The 18,723-nt window shown below is 38.9% G+C and overlaps 1 protein-coding gene across 3 annotated transcripts in view; it reads left to right on the top strand.

The window, feature by feature from the left end:
• Positions 1–18,228, top strand: part of LOC120553476 (protein PHTF2-like) — a 45,325-nt gene extending 27,097 nt beyond the window's left edge. For 2 of the 3 annotated variants that reach the window (XM_039791920.1, XM_039791919.1), the window contains 17 exons: positions 2,317–2,386; positions 4,576–4,734; positions 5,264–5,429; positions 7,165–7,326; positions 9,397–9,625; positions 9,719–9,865; positions 10,922–11,078; positions 11,204–11,274; positions 11,549–11,677; positions 11,790–11,875; positions 12,315–12,507; positions 12,975–13,106; positions 13,335–13,421; positions 14,362–14,517; positions 14,595–14,690; positions 14,860–14,985; positions 15,883–18,228. In XM_039791920.1, the coding sequence (XP_039647854.1) occupies positions 2,317–2,386; positions 4,576–4,734; positions 5,264–5,429; positions 7,165–7,326; positions 9,397–9,625; positions 9,719–9,865; positions 10,922–11,078; positions 11,204–11,274; positions 11,549–11,677; positions 11,790–11,875; positions 12,315–12,507; positions 12,975–13,106; positions 13,335–13,421; positions 14,362–14,517; positions 14,595–14,690; positions 14,860–14,985; positions 15,883–15,903 (2,187 nt within the window). In that variant the 3' untranslated portion in view covers positions 15,904–18,228. The remainder of the gene's footprint in view (positions 1–2,316; positions 2,387–4,575; positions 4,735–5,263; positions 5,430–7,164; positions 7,327–9,396; positions 9,626–9,718; positions 9,866–10,921; positions 11,079–11,203; positions 11,275–11,548; positions 11,678–11,789; positions 11,876–12,314; positions 12,508–12,974; positions 13,107–13,334; positions 13,422–14,361; positions 14,518–14,594; positions 14,691–14,859; positions 14,986–15,882) is intronic. The other variant, XM_039791922.1, reaches the window with a different exon arrangement.
• The last annotated feature ends 495 nt before the right edge of the window (positions 18,229–18,723 follow it).

The following is an 18,723-nucleotide window of genomic DNA, read 5'->3' as shown; positions in this document are numbered from 1 at the left end:
TGGTAAAGATACAAGATGTGTCACCTCCGCACCCCTGTAAAGTGTGAATTGTACCGTTTATAGCCTCGTAAAAAAATTAGATAACCAATTCTTCTCATGAATCTAGACGAACTAAGCTGTCTGTTAGAAGTCCTAAGGCCCGGTAGCAGAGTTGTTAGGGCGCAAATGCTCTGAGCGGCGAGTCCCCGGTTCGAAGTCGGTCGGCTTAGCAGTCAGATTTGGCAGGAATTACTTCTCTTAATATTGACTATTTATGATTTATCATGCTCTCTAGATTCTTAATTTTAAATTAATGATCACAAACAATGTACAATGTCAGTTTGCAAAAGAATAATTGATGTCTAATAACAGAATGGTTTAAAGACCGAAGAGCAAAGTAGAACTGAAATAGATAGTCTAAAAAGTGTTTCCTTTTAACTTCGGGTTTCTGACTTAGCAAAAACAAACGAGACAAAAAATATTACATTACATATATTATATTTCACCTTTTGGCTAAAGCATTCAATTCTGCTCTGCCAAAAGAATTCAAACTCCAGCACTTACATGATCAATTCTGCAGTTTTCCAAGTGTAAAGCACTGCAGAGGAAAACCAATCGCCACCTCCAGGTACAAACCGGAAACTATAATACATTCTGCTGGGTTTTTGGTTTAAATTACCATTGTTAAAATGCATTTAAAATATGTACCATTTTAGGTGTGTAGCAAATAGTGTACCAGAGGACTAAGCATGAATGAAAAGTAATCTATCATTAAGCAGCCTTTTAAGGAATGTAAAGAGCAAATGGTAGCTGTTTTTAAACACTTTTCTCCTTAAACGACTCATTGATACATGGACCAATCAGTCAATGCGGTGACATCATAACTTGTAACTGGAGGAGATCTAGTTTATAAAGATAAAGGCACAACAAATGGCACAGAAATAAGAGATGTGGCCAGGCAAGATATTTGTTAAGGACTTTACTGCTGCAGTAAATCTACTGCCAAGAGGAAGCTATTGATCGGCATCTTTTAGCCCTGCATTCACGCATTCACACACACACACACACACACACACACACACACACACACACACAAAAACACACACAACACACACACACACACACTATGCTCTGTCAGCCAAGTGAAGAGCAGCAAACAGTCTATTGAGTCACACACACACCGGTGGAGCGGAAACATCAAGTGAAACCACACACACACAGCGTATTAGCCCATTGGTTGTGCTATATAAAGATAAGGAGCTCCATCAAGCTTCCGTATCGGACCATTCACTGATAACACAACTAGATTGACCTGTATGCAAATATTAGCATGAGCCAGTCAGGTTCAAGTGGACCGCTTTGTGTGTTATTTCAGTCTTGTGAATAGTGACTCCCATCCTTAAAATGTACAGTATTTAAAAAATGTGAAAGAAATTCTCTTTTTTCTCTTGTACACAGATAATGAAACCTTCAAGTTGCGCTAAAAGCACTTTTTGATACTAGTGCTGATACAATCCCTGACTTTGGGTGTTGATACCAAAAAGATGTGTGCGTGCGTTACATACAGTACTGTGGTCGTGTCAGTTTACTGAGAGCCATTGATAAGAAACCTCATTAAAACCAAACTATTGTCAGGCAGCTCACCATTGTAACTTGGACATTGTTGGGAATTATTTAGTTGCAGTTGCTCACAGTCACATTCAAGGTAAAATAAGAGGAAGAAAAGAGCAAGTCAATAAGTGTATACAGTAAATAAGTAACATATTTAAGTGTATTCTAGGAATAAGTGACTGGTTGGCACAGGAAGTTGCCGTGCCACAGGGGAGCGTAATTCCCAGGGTCATAAACTGCACAAATCACAACCCCACCCGGAAAAACACCCAAAAAAAAAAATAGGGGTTTCCCCCCCCCTCCCTTCCTTCCCCAAACAAAAAAAAAACCCCACCCCCCACCAACCTCACTGGGATAAAAGACACCTGTGACAAAAAAATTTTAAGTTTTTTTTTTTTCTTTCCTCTTCTTTTTCTTCAAACAAAAACCAAAAAAAAAAAAAGAGACACGTTTTTCACATCGGGCTTAGTTAAATCTAGTAGATGCCCTTGCAGTGAAATGAAGAATAGAGCCAGTAGCTGTGTGAGCCTGAATGCACGGTGTGCCTCCTCAATGTTGTGTTCATGAAGGCATTAAGTGCATGAGAAGCCTCCTGTAGTTGACTTCCTGTGTGTGTGTGTGTGTGTGTGTGTGTGTGTGTGTGTGTTTTATGTGTATATTATTTAATTTCTCTTTCTGTTTTCTTTGTTTGGCATTGACTCTGTGTCTCTCTGTCTCCCCCTGCAGGGCTTTAGGAACAAGCCAAAGAAGACAGGACATGTCAAACCAGACCTTATAGACGTAGACTTGGTTAGAGGTGAGAAAAGTGTGTGTGTGTGTGCGTGTGTGTTTGTGTTTTTTTTGTGTGTGTGTGTGTGTGTGTGTGTGTGTGTGCTTCCTTTCCATCAAGCTAATTAGAGTAGATACCGGACAGGCTTTCTGCTAAAGCTAAAAGACGCACAACAATGTGTCCTCATAAAACACATGAACCTGAGATGCCAGCATCGCCGTGCCAACCTCCGGTCACTGTTTATCCTTACTTGCTTTCTGTCTTCATCTCTCCATCTGCGTTCTCATCTAGTCACTTCTGTCTCATATTTTCAATTATTCATCAAATCAGTCAAATGTATCCTCCATTGTACTGAATGGATAATCAAGAAAGAAAAGCAGGAAGAGAGTCAATGAACACAAAGAGGGGGGAGGGAGGAAGTAGAACAAGATCTGCAGAGATTAAAAAAAAAAAAAAAAGGATAGGAGAGGAAGTAGGCCTGCAGCTAACTACTTATTATTTCTTGATTAATCGGTTAGTGGTTTGGTCTATAAAATTTCAGTAAATGGTGAAAAATGTTGATCAGTGTTTTGCAAAGCCCAAGATGACGTCCTCAAATGTCTAGTTTTAACTAGTGATGGCGACATGAAGCTTTCCAGAAAATTGGTTCGCAAAAGGGATCATTTCTCGATGCTTCATTTGCTCACAGTACCACCTGTTGGTCAAAGAGTGTAAAACAGACAGCTATATTACACATGATCTACGAAATGTGTGATACGTTGTATCAGAGGGGGGGGGGGGGTTGACTGTATTTTGCACCAGTGAAGACTTAGACTTCCTTGAGAGGAAAGTGGCTTTCAAACGTGTCTAAATCAATCCTCTTGGTCATAATATAATAAACGCAGGAGTGGCAATATTAGTATTCTAAAACTGGAAAGTGGCAATGGTTTAACTGGGCAGAGGGCAGTGAATGTGCTCGTGTAGATCACGGATGTATAATAAAACCGTGTAGATCCGAACCACTTCCTAAACCAGTCACGCGGTATGGACGGCAGCGAGGCTTGGGATGTCATCAATGACGGCATTTGTCTAAAACGATACAAGCCTCGATGCCCGCTTCACGGATAACTTCCGGGATTTCTCAACACACGCGTTGAAGCCTCGGCACAGAACGTAACATGACTAGTTTTAACCGCAACTCAAGATATTCACTTTACTGTCATACAGGAGTGAAGAAACTAAAACATATTCACATTGAAGAAGCTGGAATCAGACAATGTTTACCTTCTTTTTTCATAAAACAATTACTCAAACCAATTATCAAAATAGTTGCAGATTAATTTAATAGTTGACAACTAATCAATTATTTGTAGCTCTAGGAGGAAGAGAAGTAAGAAGCAAAAGATTAAAAGATAAACACACTGCTCTAATGTGACTACAGGATGTATTAAAGGTCACATATTATGCTTTTCTGTGTTTTCTGTCATATCTACAATGTTATAATGTTGGATTTTCATGTGAAACGTGGCCAAATAATGAGGTAAGCGTATTTTAGACAAATCCCTGTGAGCTAAAACGTTCAGATTTTCAACTATTCTGAACACTCTGGTTTCAACATTTCTTTTCTACTCTCGGCTAGGTCTTATGCAACTCTAAGCCAGCCTGCTATGATTGGTCATCTGCTACAAGTAGGCAGGACTGGAGTGTTTGTTTTTAACCCTCCTCTTGTCCTCGGGTCAAATTTAACCCATTTTCACAAAGTTTCTATATCAGAAATTTGGGTTTCTTTCAACCAAATTGTCAAAAAAGATAACGTGGATGGTTCCATACAACGCTCTTCATAAGTAAAGTAAATAACCAGGTTTCGAAAAAGACCAAAATTTCGAAAAAGAAGACCCAAATGTTGGAAAAAAGTTTAAATTTAAAATTTTGACCCAGAAAAACAAAAAGTTGTCGACGGGAAGACAACACAAGGGTTAAGTCACTGCGGTGTTAACATTGTCCCAACTACACGCTTGCTAACGGCAGTAAACTATGTCACCTTGGCTGCCAGTGTCGTTAAATTCTCCCCAATTCCAGGTCACATTACTCCTGAAACATTTTCTGTTAGTATTATTTGGTTTAAAAGCCTTTTATTTGCGACTGCTGCTATATTCTATTAGTGTCAAGTGCTAGCTGTCGAGTAATTGGTTCTCCTCGTTAAACTAAGTGTGTGTATTTATTCTCTTCCTCCGCAGGTTCGGCATTTGCTAAGGCCAAACCAGAGAGTCCCTGGACGTCACTGACCCGGAAAGGCATTGTCAGAGTTGTCTTCTTCCCATTCTTTTATCGATGGTGGATCCAGGTCACCTCGAGAACCATTTTCCTCTTACTGCTGGTTCTCTATTTGCTGCAAGGTGTGTGTGTGAATAATTCTTTGTTTCAATAGTGTTTAATGAGGTTCAGTAGATTTAAGAGGCGAGTTGCAGCAGCGTAAACATTTACTGATTGGTCTGGTATCTGAATTGATCCTTCCTCAGTGGATGTTTAAATCTTCTAACAAAAACCAAGTTCACCAGATGTTCAACAGCTGCTACTTGGATCTAATCTAAAAATGTGCATGCAGTGTAGAAAAATATCTTGAAAGCATGGAGTACTCCCGGGTTACTCCTACAGAGCTGCACAAACACTTCCAAGACCACTCAACAGTGTTTTCCACCACCTACGTCACGATGCCCTTTTCAGCCCTGACGAGAAACCGATTTTATTCTTCATCTCGCTCTTAAACCCTCCGCCCTTCCTGCTCACTTCCCCCGTATATCGCATAAAAACACTCACAAACCCTGTATTTGATTTAATACCACAGATTTTTGACCACCAGAGGGCAGAAGAATAATTTGGTGAATGCCATTTGTCCATGCATGCTCGCTTGTCTCTCCCCTGCAGTGGCAGCAGCAGTCCTGTATGTGACCATCCCCCAGCCTCATGGGATACCGACCACCGAGGTGTTTGGAGCCATCTGGCTCATGTTGCTGCTGGGCACCGTCCACTGTCAGATCGTCTCCACCAGGACCCCAAAACCTGCCTCCAGCAGCGGGGGGAAAAGACGCAGGTAACCGTGGGGGAACGAAAATAAGCAGAATCAGTGGAAACCTGTCCAGGGACAGCAGTGCAGAAAGTAAAGGGGAAATTATACGGAGCTGGAGAGAGGAAAGGAGAGGCAGGGTAGAAAGGAGGGAAGTTGTTGGAATGAGAAATAGATTAACCAAAAACATGAAAATATTAGAGGACACCACACCCAGAAAGTCCCACTGGTTCTACAGGGAAAAATTAAGATAACAAGCATGAGATAGAAAGAGGGGAGGAAGAAATTTATGGAAACAAATGACTTAATAGTTCTTTTGATGCTGGATTGTTTTTGTGTCCCCAGTTTGCTTTCTGACAACTTCTCAGTCAGCTTCTTTCACAAAAAAAATCTAACTGAATAGAAGCATCTTTATCATGGAGAGTTTTGCACAAGTTTCTGTCAATATCAACGCCCACCAGACTCTTCTCAGCTTCGTGACTTCATTTAGTATAATTTAAATTTTTCTCAATGTGTGTAATTTTGACAGTTATGTTCCTTTTAAATAATCTTTTCTGGGCATGAATAAAGACTGTCACTTGAAAAAAATAACTTTTGTAGTCCATCTAGATTACATTGAAGATATGGACCAGCAAATTAGACAAGTCATTTAAATTGATGAGTTCCTAAATGAGGCGTGTTTATCTTAAAGCCTTGAAGTCTCTCCATGATAAATCTAATGTCACTGGTTAAAGACAAATGGGATTCATTGGGTGTGAAAGTAGAAAATAGCTTGCTTTACTTGGTGTGGTTTTGTAGTTTTTAGACATGCTGTTTTGTAGTTTTCTCTCTGTCGGTTTAAAGCTGCTGTTTCTGGTTCACAATGACTTAAGACAATTTTCAGACTCTTCGGAAGAAAATTGGACCATGCCACAGTTTTGGAAAGGGTTTGGGGGGAGCGAGGTAATGGAGTTTGCTCCTTAACTGAATCAAACATGGGTCTCTTTTATTAAGGAAAGAGGAAAAATCATGAAAAGGGTACAATTATATTTACACAAATTCTGTTCCTCTCTACATTTCTCTCTTTCTCTTCTCATCCAAGTCTATAATCAGTCTCTAGGGCAGAAAATGCATACAATCTCATAATTCAAAACCAGCAAATATTATTTTTTTTTTTAGAAGTGATAGATGAAAGCTTTTATTAACACCGTGTTTATCCTGGCCTGTAACTTGAAAGCCTGTCCTTCACCTCTCGTCTATGCCCTTTATCAAATATTTGAGGAGCAATTATGCGAAATATAACTTTTACGTTAATATCCTGCAAAAGTAGACATTGAACTAAATCCTAATTGCATTTTATCTGGGACATTTTTTCTTTGTTTTGTCCCTTTTACCGGTTTTGAAAGCACTTTATTTGTCTTTCATGGATACAGGAAATCGATCTGAGATAACTAAAAGATTAGATAGCTAATGTCTACGGATTCAATTTTCTCTTCATATTAGAAAGCTACAAGTTTAGATTTAAATGAAAACATGTACTTGTACAGAATAATAACCTAAAAGAGGATTTAAGTCAAATTTGGCTTTTTAACTGTATCATCCTTTGTGTCTAGCGGGTACCTGAGTTTAGGCTACCAGTGCTTTGCTCTTTGTTAAAATTACTGCTAACACCTAAATACATTACGATGAGAACATGCAGCCAGGTTCCTGGTGGACACACTGCTGTGGTTTCAAATTTCCCTCTCTAAGTCTGTCTCCACCCTCTATTCTTTCCAAACTGAAGGAAGTTGAGGAAGGCATCTCAGATGGAGGTGCATAGGGAAGGCGACGGGTCTAGCACTACCGATAACACACACGAGGGGGCGCCACACTCCCACTCAGCCAGCACCACATACAGCCTGGGCGCTCTCTTCCAAGATTTCTGGCATGATATCTGTAAAGCTGGGTGTGTATTTTAATTTCCCATCTTCCTAAAAACGAGATGATGTACAAAGACATGACTGGGGTTCAGTCCACCAAATTTCAGTTTTAATTTTAGTTAAAATAATGTATTTCTTCAAAGTGAAATCGGCAAATTCCAAATCTGAAATTTTGTCTTGTAAGATTACACAACGTTTGTGTCCAACCAGTAAATAATCTTACTGGTTACGCTTAAACAGTTGGTAACTTTAATAAATACATTTTTTGTCATATTTGCTCACTATATCCTGATTAATCCGATCATCTGGGCTCTAATGGCATAAGGAAAACCACCAATCAGAGCCGCAGTGTCAAACACTACATTCACGAGCTCTATGGATGGTCTCATTTCCCGAGTTGGGAAGTCATTCTTTCGACTTTGGCATGATCATGAGCTTTTTTTTTTTTTTTTTTTAAAGCCAGTATTTATTTCCAGTTTGAAGCTTTAAATAGTAGTTTTAATGTATTTTCCTGACTTGTTACTGTACCAGTACATTCCCTAAAACCACTTAAATAATCAGAACAGAACCTAATTTTGATTCGTACTTGATCAGTGCAGCCTAGTTGTTCGTTTGACTGCAGTTCACGAGCAGCCATGGACACTGCCTTAGAGACTCCTCGGCTCTGATTGGTTGTTTATCTTTGGTTGCGTGGGAGGCAGAGGAACATGATTTTTCACAGACAAGCTGTCTAATGTGCTGCTGTCAGGATTTAGTGACAGCAATAGTTTAAGCAAATATGACAGTTATTTTTTTATAAAAGTTACCCTCTGAACCTTTTAAAATCACTATTTTTGAAAATAAAATACCAAGTCAAGAACTGAATCCCAGCCTCGGCTGCAACATCACTTCCCCTCCTAACTTTTATCTTCCCAGAAAATGTCTCCAATTTCTAATAGGTTGACTAAATGTCACATTTGATGTTGATATTATTGGCTGTTCAACTTAATTCCTGAGCCACCTAAATGTAGCAACGAAAGCAATCTTTGGTCTTTGGCACCGCTGTTTTCAGTGAGGAACGGAGGGACTTTGCAGCTGATTTTGATGTGCATGACTTGCTGACCAAGCGATGTTCAAGACGAAGCACGGGGTGTGGTTCTTTGCTGGAAAAAAATCTACCATAAATCAACAATTCTAAAATGTTTCTCAAGCTAAAATTTTACCCTATTTAAAACAATTAAATGTCTATGATTGGAATTTTAAACTGTCTCAGACAGATGCTTCCTCCCCAAGCTTCTACTTTGAGCAGCTTTCAGCCATAGCTTTCAGCAGACTGCAATAGTGTGGAATGTTTCTGAGCACTAAATGCCTTGATTGAATTGAATGAACTTGATTTGGTTTCTTCATCGTTTATCGGCCACACTTCAGCACTCGGGGCAACGCTTCCACCTCTGTCAGTTAAAGTCCTTTATGTTTACATACGGAGGGGGTTCTGTTTCTAAAGTAGCCCAGAACAACAAATCAAACATGTTTCCATTTGCGTTTTCCTTTCGGCCACCATAGTTCTTCTACACACTTGGCACACTGGAGAAGTTTCCGTTGGTTGCAATCTGCAACCTTACCGCTAGATGCCACTAAATCTTACACGCTGAATCTTTCATTTTTGTCAGTGATACATTCATTAATCCTGATAAACTCACTGGTTTGCCTTGTTAACTTTATTTAGAGGTTCAGCTTAGATTACCCTTGGTTTTACATGTAAGATGCTATAGTTACAATACTTTGTCAGTACTTTTATCCCTGAATGATCCATTCATATATTAACTTCTTCAGCATTTTACTTGAATGGTTAGTACAGCAGCATTTCTCCACGTTTTGTGCAACACTTTCTCTCCAATATTGGTGTTCATCAATGTTCCACAGTCTTGCAACCTGTTAGGGTGATTTATCTTACTGCATGTCTGCTTCTGAGACTCTGCTTCATAACCGGTAAACTCACTGCCCTGCTGTGTTTTATACTTGTCTATCTTTTTCTATTGCTATCTCCTCACTTTTTCTTCTACCTGTCCCCCTTCCCTTTCTCTGGTTCCTTCCCTTCCTCTGCTTCCTCCTTTTAGATCTAAGAAGTCCAAACTGTCCATCGACAAGTCGACAGAGACAGACAACGGCTACGTGTCGCTGGACGGCCGCGTGACCAATCGGAGCAGCGAGGAGGGGCTTCAGCTCCATGAGCAGCGATGTGAGTCGCTAAACAGGGCTGACGAGGTGTGCTGGAACTCTCACGTCCAGTCCGTACACACTCACGCACCCCGCAGCCCGGGACTGACGTTGGCAAGCGCCAATAAGGTAAAAACCAGAGACGCAAGTACTGTTTGACAACAGACCCATAAAATGTCTGTCTGTCCAGGATTTGTCTGACATGTGTCTTGTGTCTTTTAGGAGCCAGCATCAGATGAGGCATCCAGTGAGGAGGACCCTGAAGCATCCTACAGCGCACTCCGCAGGGGAGTTGAAAGAATGAACAGCGACTGTACGCTCAGAAACCGCAAGAATACACACCACTACAAGAAACACTACGCAGCGGAGGTAAACACACACAAAAGGCAACACGTTGACTTCTCAGAGCAGTTCAGTGTTTCCTATACATAGGTTCTACGTGAGCGCCCCGCCCAGGTAGAGAAAATCCATATTACATGTTTTCCCCCCATTCAACAATGTTTTTTCTACAGCGCACCCAGACCAGCTGCATCCAGCCCCTCCCCCTCGTGAAGTTGCGCGTGCATGACACAGCGTAAACATTCACTTTGGGCTCAGAGGCTTCACGTCAGTAGTGGCAGCTTGTGAGGTTGTGGCTTTCCGGATGTACTGATTAACCGTAGAAACGCCTCGGCCACACCGCTGTGAAAGCTCCCTGAACGTCATTTATCAGAGTCTGGTTATTCACCCTCTCCGCGGCAGTCTCCGCTCGAGCTTATCTTTATAACTGAGTGTTCAGTTCTCCGTGCCCGTATCCATGAACTGTATTTATGGCGTCGAGCCCAAATAAAACCAGACAAGTTGGCTGTAAACATTTTAAACTACAATTCAGAGTTGTTTGAATTACAGAAATCTGTTCAGATAAGATCTTAATGACTACAACACAGACATGTTTAGTACAAACGGCGTGTTTCGGATCCCCAAAACACAAGAATGATCAATTGTCTATAATGAACAAGAATGAACTTTAGATGGCCTTAGTCTTAAATGATTTAACAGGAGATAGGAGGAGAGAGTGTTAACATATAACTGTCTGTATGGCTCATAGTATAGTTTTATGGTCAAGTTGTTAATATAGGCCTATAACATTTGAGATCTGGCTGAATTATAAAACTGATTTATTTGATTGACAAAGCACATTAAAGGCTACACTTCATCTGTATGTATATTCTAGTCTAATTTGTTTAATATGTAAATGGTTAAAATGATCTGTTAATGTTTTTTCAATAAATAGGTCATAAACCTTTGTTTGACTAGTTTATTACTGAACCCAGCCATCACAAGTAAATTGCAGTTTAATCTATTTATGTCAGAACAATGCAAACAGGACATAAATATTGTTCCATATTTTTCCTCAAAATAACAATCCACCCTTTTGTCTGTCAGGACGTGCCCAAGTCCGGCACCAGCTGCAGCTCCAGATGTTCCAGTCTGAGGACTCATGACTCGGAGAGCACTCGACACGAGTCTGAGACCGAGGACCTGATGTGGGAAGACTTCCTTCACTGTGCAGAGTGCAGATCATCCTGCACCTCAGAGACCGGTAGGAAGACTAGATTAGCACAGAACAGCTAAAAGAAGCATTTGTGACTGGTTTGTTTAAATACTTTTATAGTTTTGATGTGCTGTCCCTGTATTTAAATTAATACTGTGACTCCTCCTTTCCAGAGGGAGAAGGAGGAGGGGCACCCGTCTGCCCCCCTGCTAAAAAGGAATACAGAGATGACCCTTTCCATCAGGTCTGTAAACATAAGACATGGGGCTAGATAGTGAACCTCACAATTAAAGTTTGATGATTTGCAGTTCTAAATATAGATAGGAATCAAAATAAGTAAATTTTTCAACCAAATTTAGCCCGGTTTCAACCCAGACGTCTTCTGACATGCAAATCACCAAGACATTTGATTGCTTACTGTGTTTCTCCAAAGTCCCATATTAATGGTACTACAGAGCAAAGTGGTTGCAGTAAATAGACCGGTCAATAATGTTGTTGTGTGTACATCTTTCCCTCAGGGTCATGCTCCCTGGATGCACAGCTCCAACCCTGGTTTAGAGAGAGTGAGCGCCATAGTGTGGGAGGGAAACGAGTGTAAGAAGGCAGACATGTCCGTCCTGGAGATCAGCGGCATGATCATGAACAGAGTGCGTGGTCCCCACAGGAATACATATTTAATGTTTTACCTACCCCTGTCTGCAAAAAAACAGGATTTAAAAAAAAAATACTCCTGTTCCATTTCTCTCCCTCCCTACACAGGTTAATCTCTACACACCTGGTATTGGTTACCAGGTCTTTGGCAACCTTGTTTCAGTGACTCTCGGCCTCACGCCTTTTGCATACAGGTACTGCTTGCATAACATATGTCCTCTCATTATTAAGTTTGGGGTATTCAAGACACATGTTATTCCTTTTGTTGTCTTCTTTCTTTTTTTATAACATGAAAAACATGCTACTGTGCCTTTTTTGTTTTATGAAATTCAGGATGTTTTCATTGCTTTGATATAAATATGTATGCTGCTTTAGTTAGTTTATGGTTGTCTTGTGTTGGACCCCAGGAAGAATAGTCTCCACTATGCTGATGACTAATGGGAAACCTTACAGATGTATTTATAAACAACAAACCTCTAAAAAGAGTTAAATAACATAGGAAAAAATGTACCTGGAGAAATATTTAAAAAATATTCAATAAGAAAGTATGCCAGAGAGTTTTACTTACTACATATTACAAACTGTCAGTAGAGGGATGTTTTACTTACGCCAGTCTTTCTCCATCTCCTGCAGGCTGGCTCAGTACCGTGACTTTGATCAGCTGACCACACTCTCAGCCAATGAGATGCTGTCTGTGGCGCTGGGAGGCGGGTCTGGATCAGACGCCTTGGTCATCACCATGGTAACACTTAGCTTCCTGGTGCGCGTCTGCCTTATATGGCTCTTTTTCTTCCTGCTCAGTGTCGCAGAGAGGACCTACAAACAGGTGAGACAAATAAATGATGAATAATTGCTCTTAATGGTGAAGCTGCACATGTTGTTTTTTAACTTAGGTATGAAGCTTAGTTGGATACTTAACAGTCTGAACCTCTGCAGTTAGGGCTGGGTATCTTTGGTACCTGTTCCTAAAAATACTTTTTTTCGATACCAATTATTTTAAACAAAAAGAAATTACAACATTACGGCACAAATCTTTTTATTTTTCAACTGCTACTACATGAGCCAATCACAGACATTAGATCTTGGTAGAAGCATGCTGCGTGCTTATTGGCTCCCTGACGCTGATGATATTTACTCCTGGTATTGAATGATGAGGCATTTTTCGATACTTGATACTTTAGAGGCAATTCGGTCGGTGACTAAAAAGTATAATTGGGTACCCAGCCCTATCTGCAGTACTTGGTACTTTGGTGACTCCTAACTGATTAAACTTATTAATGTTCATATTTGCAGAGGCTACTATTTGCCAAGCTGTTTGGTCATCTGACTTCAGCCCGCAGAGCCAGGAAGTCTGAAGTCCCCCATTTTAGACTGAAAAAGGTTCAGAACATCAAGATGTGGCTCTCACTACGCTCCTACCTCAAGGTACTTCACTGATGATATTCACGCCCTTTTTAAAAATGTACTGTCTCTGTGACAACAGTTCTCTTGACTGTCAGTCTCTTGAAATTATGCAATTTATTGTAATAACAAATTGAGTCAATGTGCATCCATTCATGTTAACTGTTTTTTCAACATTTAAATTTAAAAATCTATTAATTTGGGAGTTGGGAATATTCACTGTAGTGAAATTGTGTACTGTTGCATTTGTAGAGACGGGGTCCTCAGCGTTCAGTGGATGTGATCGTGTCGTCTGCCTTCCTGCTCACTCTGTCTGTCGTCTTCATCTGCTGTGCCCAGGTAATTTCTGAGTGGGTCAAATCATCAAAACATTCTGGCTTTAATGTCTTAGTATGTCCACATCAAACCAGTTAGTTTAGGAGTACCTTATAACATTGTGCGACTACAAACAAAAACACGTAAAGTGTGGCAATAGTCTCTCTATTCAGTAATTTAAATGAGGCAAATGTCAAATATAGATCCAGCTTTTAGTGAGGACGTAGTCTAGATTTGGGTGTTTGTACTGTATTGTCATTACTTTACCTCAGGTTTGAATAGATTTTCAAATTAAAGCAAATAAGTCAATTATTTTGGCAACCTCCAGTGAAAACTAGTGCAGTCTGTTGCTTTCAGCCCATTCATCTTAGTGCATTGTCTGCCACAGTGTCTTTTATTTTTTATTATACTACCACTGGTAGGCGCCAAAATCAGATATTCTTTAATTCTACACCAGGGGTCTTCAATTCTTGATGAACCAAGGACCCCTTAACTGAAAGAAAGACAGAGCAGGGGACCCCCCCTTGTATAAAATTAAGTTGTATATTAAACTGTATAATTTAATAATGTGTAGTGCTGCCTAAAGCCTTTATAGATAATACTAAGCTATTAAAATAATAATTGTTGGTATGATTTTATAAATCATCTATTAATGTCAAACATACATGTGGCACAGTGAATCCCTAGGATTAACTGTCTCTTTGGATGGATCTAGTGACTACCTATAGGCCAGTAAGCCTATCATCAGTGCGGATTTATATTTGCTAATAATATGTTGGATTCATGTTAAGACATTTAAAAAAAAAAAAAAACTTAATTAACAATAATTTGCCCCGCAGTGACTCTTAGCACCCCCTGTTGAAGATCTCTGTTCTACACATACCGTTTGGGCTTTAAGTTAATAAGAAAGCCAAGACGACTAACCGTTACAGACCAAATAATGTACTTGCATCTCTTCCTCCAGTTGCTCCACATCCATGAAACGTTCCTGGAGTGTCACTATAACTGGGAGCTGGTGATCTGGTGCTCCAGTCTGTCTCTGTTCCTGCTCAGGTTCGTCACGCTGGGCTCTGAGACCAGCAAGAAGTACAGCAACACCTCCATACTGCTCACTGAACAGGTACACACAGAAAATGCATGCATAACCACACTGCAGACATGTCTTCAAACACTGACACTGATCTATGTGTTTCACAGATCAACTTGTATCTGAAGATGGAGAAGAAGCCTAACAAGAAGGAGGAGCTGACACTGGTGAACAACGTCTTAAAACTGGCTACCAAACTACTCAAGGTACCGTCTGTTTTCACAACTCCTTTAAAACTAATCATCAGGATTCCTTACAGTCCCACATTTAGTTGAGGTGGAGCTCTCTTTTTGTTCTAATACCTGTACCAACAGTCTTTAAATATGCCTTATAATTTTAACTACGGTTTATCCCTCTCTTTCTTTCTCTCTCCAGGAGTTGGACACTCCTTTCAGGTTGTATGGTTTGACTATGAACCCTCTGCTCTACAACATTACCCAGGTGGTCATCCTGTCCGCTGTGTCGGGAGTCATATCTGACCTATTAGGATTTAACCTGAAGGTAAGCATGCGTGTGTGTAGTTTATGGTATTTTTGCTGTTTTACAAGTCCTCATTAGGTTGAGAGGCTAGTTAAAGTCATTCCAGACCAAAAAGTGGTAATGGGAGTTTAGTGATGCAGTGACTACTTGTGCTCCCGCCTAAAAAGATATTTGTTTCATCACTTCTGTCTTACAGCTGACTGAAGACCAACTTTTGTGCCACCTTTGTTTATACTGCAACAAAGGAGGGTTATGTAAAATTAAGTCATGCAACACAGCTTCTTCTCTCCTTAGAGGTCAGCACTGTGAAGAACTCACCTAAGTTGAACTCAACATGTGTATTTACAATGAAATTAATTAATTTTCTTTCTCAAATTTGGCGTTTTAAAACAATGTTGCAGCAAAATACATTTACATCACTACACAAGATTACATTGCTAGACAAGATTAGCTCACAGGCATAGAAGTTCACTAATGTTGAACTTTGACTCTCAAATTCACGCTGTTGACCAATAAGCTGTCTTCACACTGCTGACCTTTGAGGGAACAGAGAGCCAGAAAGTTTGATCTTTATTAAGCTGTGTTACAATATAGACTTTTCTATAACCCTTCTCTGAGTCCACAACAGATGCCAAGTTTGCAGACAGTTCCAATCAGTCAACGATAGGCAGGACTTGACAATGTCAATTCTTAGTCGGGAACACGCCTATTCTTTGGTAGAATTGTACAGGTAGATCTTCTCATACTTGTAATGGACTATATTTTTTTTACTTTATGGTATTTCAGAATGTTTCTGCTGGAAAAGAACTGGCATTTAACCTAAAACCATAACTGGAGACTTTCCTTATTACTGCAGAACATCAAACTTGTTTACTGTTAAAACGTGTATTAATCCTGTTTCTTTCTTCCTGTTCACAGCTGTGGAAGATTAAATCGTGACAGTGAACGGAGAAACGGCGTTGACCCTGAATGCTCGTCTAACTGATTTAATGAAAGACATTCGACATATCGGAGTGCTTTCACCTTCAACGTTACCACTTTGTGCAATTCAAAAACTATTTATTTACCCACTCAGTGTTTTTACTTAGGGTTTATTTGAATTGTAGTTTTGTTTAACGACACAGAACAATGTCTACAAAAAGTATAAGTATTATTATTATTAACTATGTTTGTTTAACATGATGGTTTAGGTTCTCAGCTGCATTTGCAACAGTTCAGTTTTAATTTCAGCTCACATACTTGAAGGTAAAAGTATTGAGCTGCCGATGGGACAACCATCATTTTATTGTTAAACTATTTATATGTTGATTATATTTTAAAACACAATTTCGAACTCTGTTACAACCTTAAAAGTCTGTTACAAAAATACATGTTAGTCAAGACGAGTTTCTAAATTAATTGCAACCTAATGGTTACATTTGAATTGATTAAAGACATTGTTAGATGCTTCAACCAGAGTATATCCTCATAAAACTATATTTACAAGGATACTTTATTATCTCATATTTTGCTGCTTCATGCAGACAATGGTCAACTACAATTTCCGGCATTTGACCTCTATTCCCTATTCTTACCAGCTCCCAGGTGTTGACCCTTAAGAAGAAAATTACATGTATCTGTTAATGAATCACGAGTTCTGCAGGTAAAGCTTTTAATTTGCTGACTTACCTGATAAAATTGTTGCTAGGTTTTGTTCTCACTGGGGAGAGGTGAAAAGCCAGACGACATTGGCACTGCAAAGAAACAATCATCCAGTTAATGAAAAAAACATAATAGGTGACATTGACAGACAACTCTTAAGTTTTAAAAAGACCCCTTCACAGAGTTTTGATTTCATGACCAATATCATTTGACAGTATTTCCAGTAATACGCGTACTGTAGGTAGAAACATGGTTAAAATGACTGCTAGCTGAGTGTGTACGACTTTGGTTAAGTGCAAATATTAGGACATTGGCTTATTCCCTGCATGCAAAACTACTTCCTAAATTGGTAAACATACGATCACTTCCTTTTTGTATAAGATCTGAGTCAGGTGTTTTCTTGTTTCAGTTCCTGATTTGTTGATTTTGTTTGAGTTTACACAGATTTGTGTCTAACTGAAACTGTCTGAAATGTTTGCTCTATATAGAAATATGAATTTACCATTTGCTATAGATGAAACTATTGGGTGTATAATCTATAGAAAATAGTGAATGAGAGGGTGATTTTGGACACAATGTATTGTTCTATTCTAAAATAAGTAATGATATAGTACTACAAAAAAATTCAATCTAGCTTTTTGGAGCTCCTCTGACAAAAATGAGGAATTATTTTAGTATTGTAGCTTAGTTGCAGTTTGGTTGAACACCTGCATATATCATAGCAGCATGAAGAGTTTAGCTCTTGGGGAAAAAAAATGTTTTCGACTGTCTGATTGGTCAGTTTGTGTCAGCCAAGATTAAACTGTTCCATCATGTCACCAGTTTAGAAATTCTGTGGATTTTGTACAGAATTTGATATCAAACTCTCAGAGCTAATTAGACGGTAGATTCATGCGCATGACAAGTAAAGTCAGTCCGTCACAGGTTCCTAAACACTCCAGTTAAACACGAATAAAGAAAATGCACTTTAAAAACAGATATAAAATAGAAAGGTAGAAGTAACATCTTGTTTCAATGTCCAGAGAAATTGATTTGTACCTCAGCTGCTTGACACAGTATGCATTTGCTGTTCAAGCGAATGCTAGCTCTGAATTTAAGAATATTGGATCGACAATTCACATCACTCGCTGTAGTAAATCCCACATGGTACATGCAGTTATCATACCCACAGAAAATATCTTAAATGTGATTAAAATGTTGCCTCAGCTATCGGACTTTCATTCATAAAAATGCTAGCATAATCAGCTTCAGTGTATTTGAGGAGGAAGACCAAAGTGCTTATTTGAGTTTTGTCTCTGCTGGAAAAAAGAATGTATTTGCAGTACTATGCTTTAAAATATATTTGTTTCCCTTTGGAAATACTTTAAGTTGTATTATTGTGTGCTTTTTGTTCTTTCATAATTCATTTGTAAAGGTTGTTTCTCACGCTTGTGGGAAAGGAGATGCACGTTTTACTGTGTTTTAAAGGAACAAATAAGTTTGAAATGTATGTATGGAAATTAATCTAGGTAAAAGACTCCATGTGTTTCTGTTTCAAAGAGTCTGAATATTAAACTTTTTTGTGAACTGGTCTGTCTACAAGGTCTACCTTTTTATAAGAAAAATAAAAAAAATTATATTGACTCACTGATTCTTTTGTTGTCTTTCAGTATTATAAATATCCCACTATAAGACATGTCAAATTACATGAACATAACAAGAGTTTATTTAAATTTACTATACTGCATCACTTTTTTCAACATACGAAAAGAGAAAAGAAATAAAAACGCTATTGTATAGTATGTCTAAAAAAGCCATAATACAGAATGTCGAAAAAAGTGATAAAAAAGCCATAGTATGGTATGTCGAAAAAAGTTAAAAACGCCATAGTATATGTCAAAGAAAGTGATAAAAAAAGTCAGAGAAATATGTTGAAAAAAGTCATAGTATAGTATGTACAGTATATTGAAAAAAATTATAAAAAAGCCATAGTATAAGTATGTCGAAAATAGTGATAAAAAAGCCAGTATAGTATGTCGCAAAAAGTGATAAAAAAGCAATAGTATGTCGAAAAAATGTGAAAAAAAGCCATAGTATAGTATGTCGAAAAAGTGATATAAAAGCCATAATACAGTATGT

Source organism: Perca fluviatilis, chromosome 23, assembly GCF_010015445.1.
Source record: "Perca fluviatilis chromosome 23, GENO_Pfluv_1.0, whole genome shotgun sequence".
NCBI lineage: Eukaryota > Metazoa > Chordata > Actinopteri > Perciformes > Percidae > Perca > Perca fluviatilis.
Note: the sequence above shows the minus strand (reverse complement) of the source record. Positions and strands in the feature narration are given on the sequence as shown.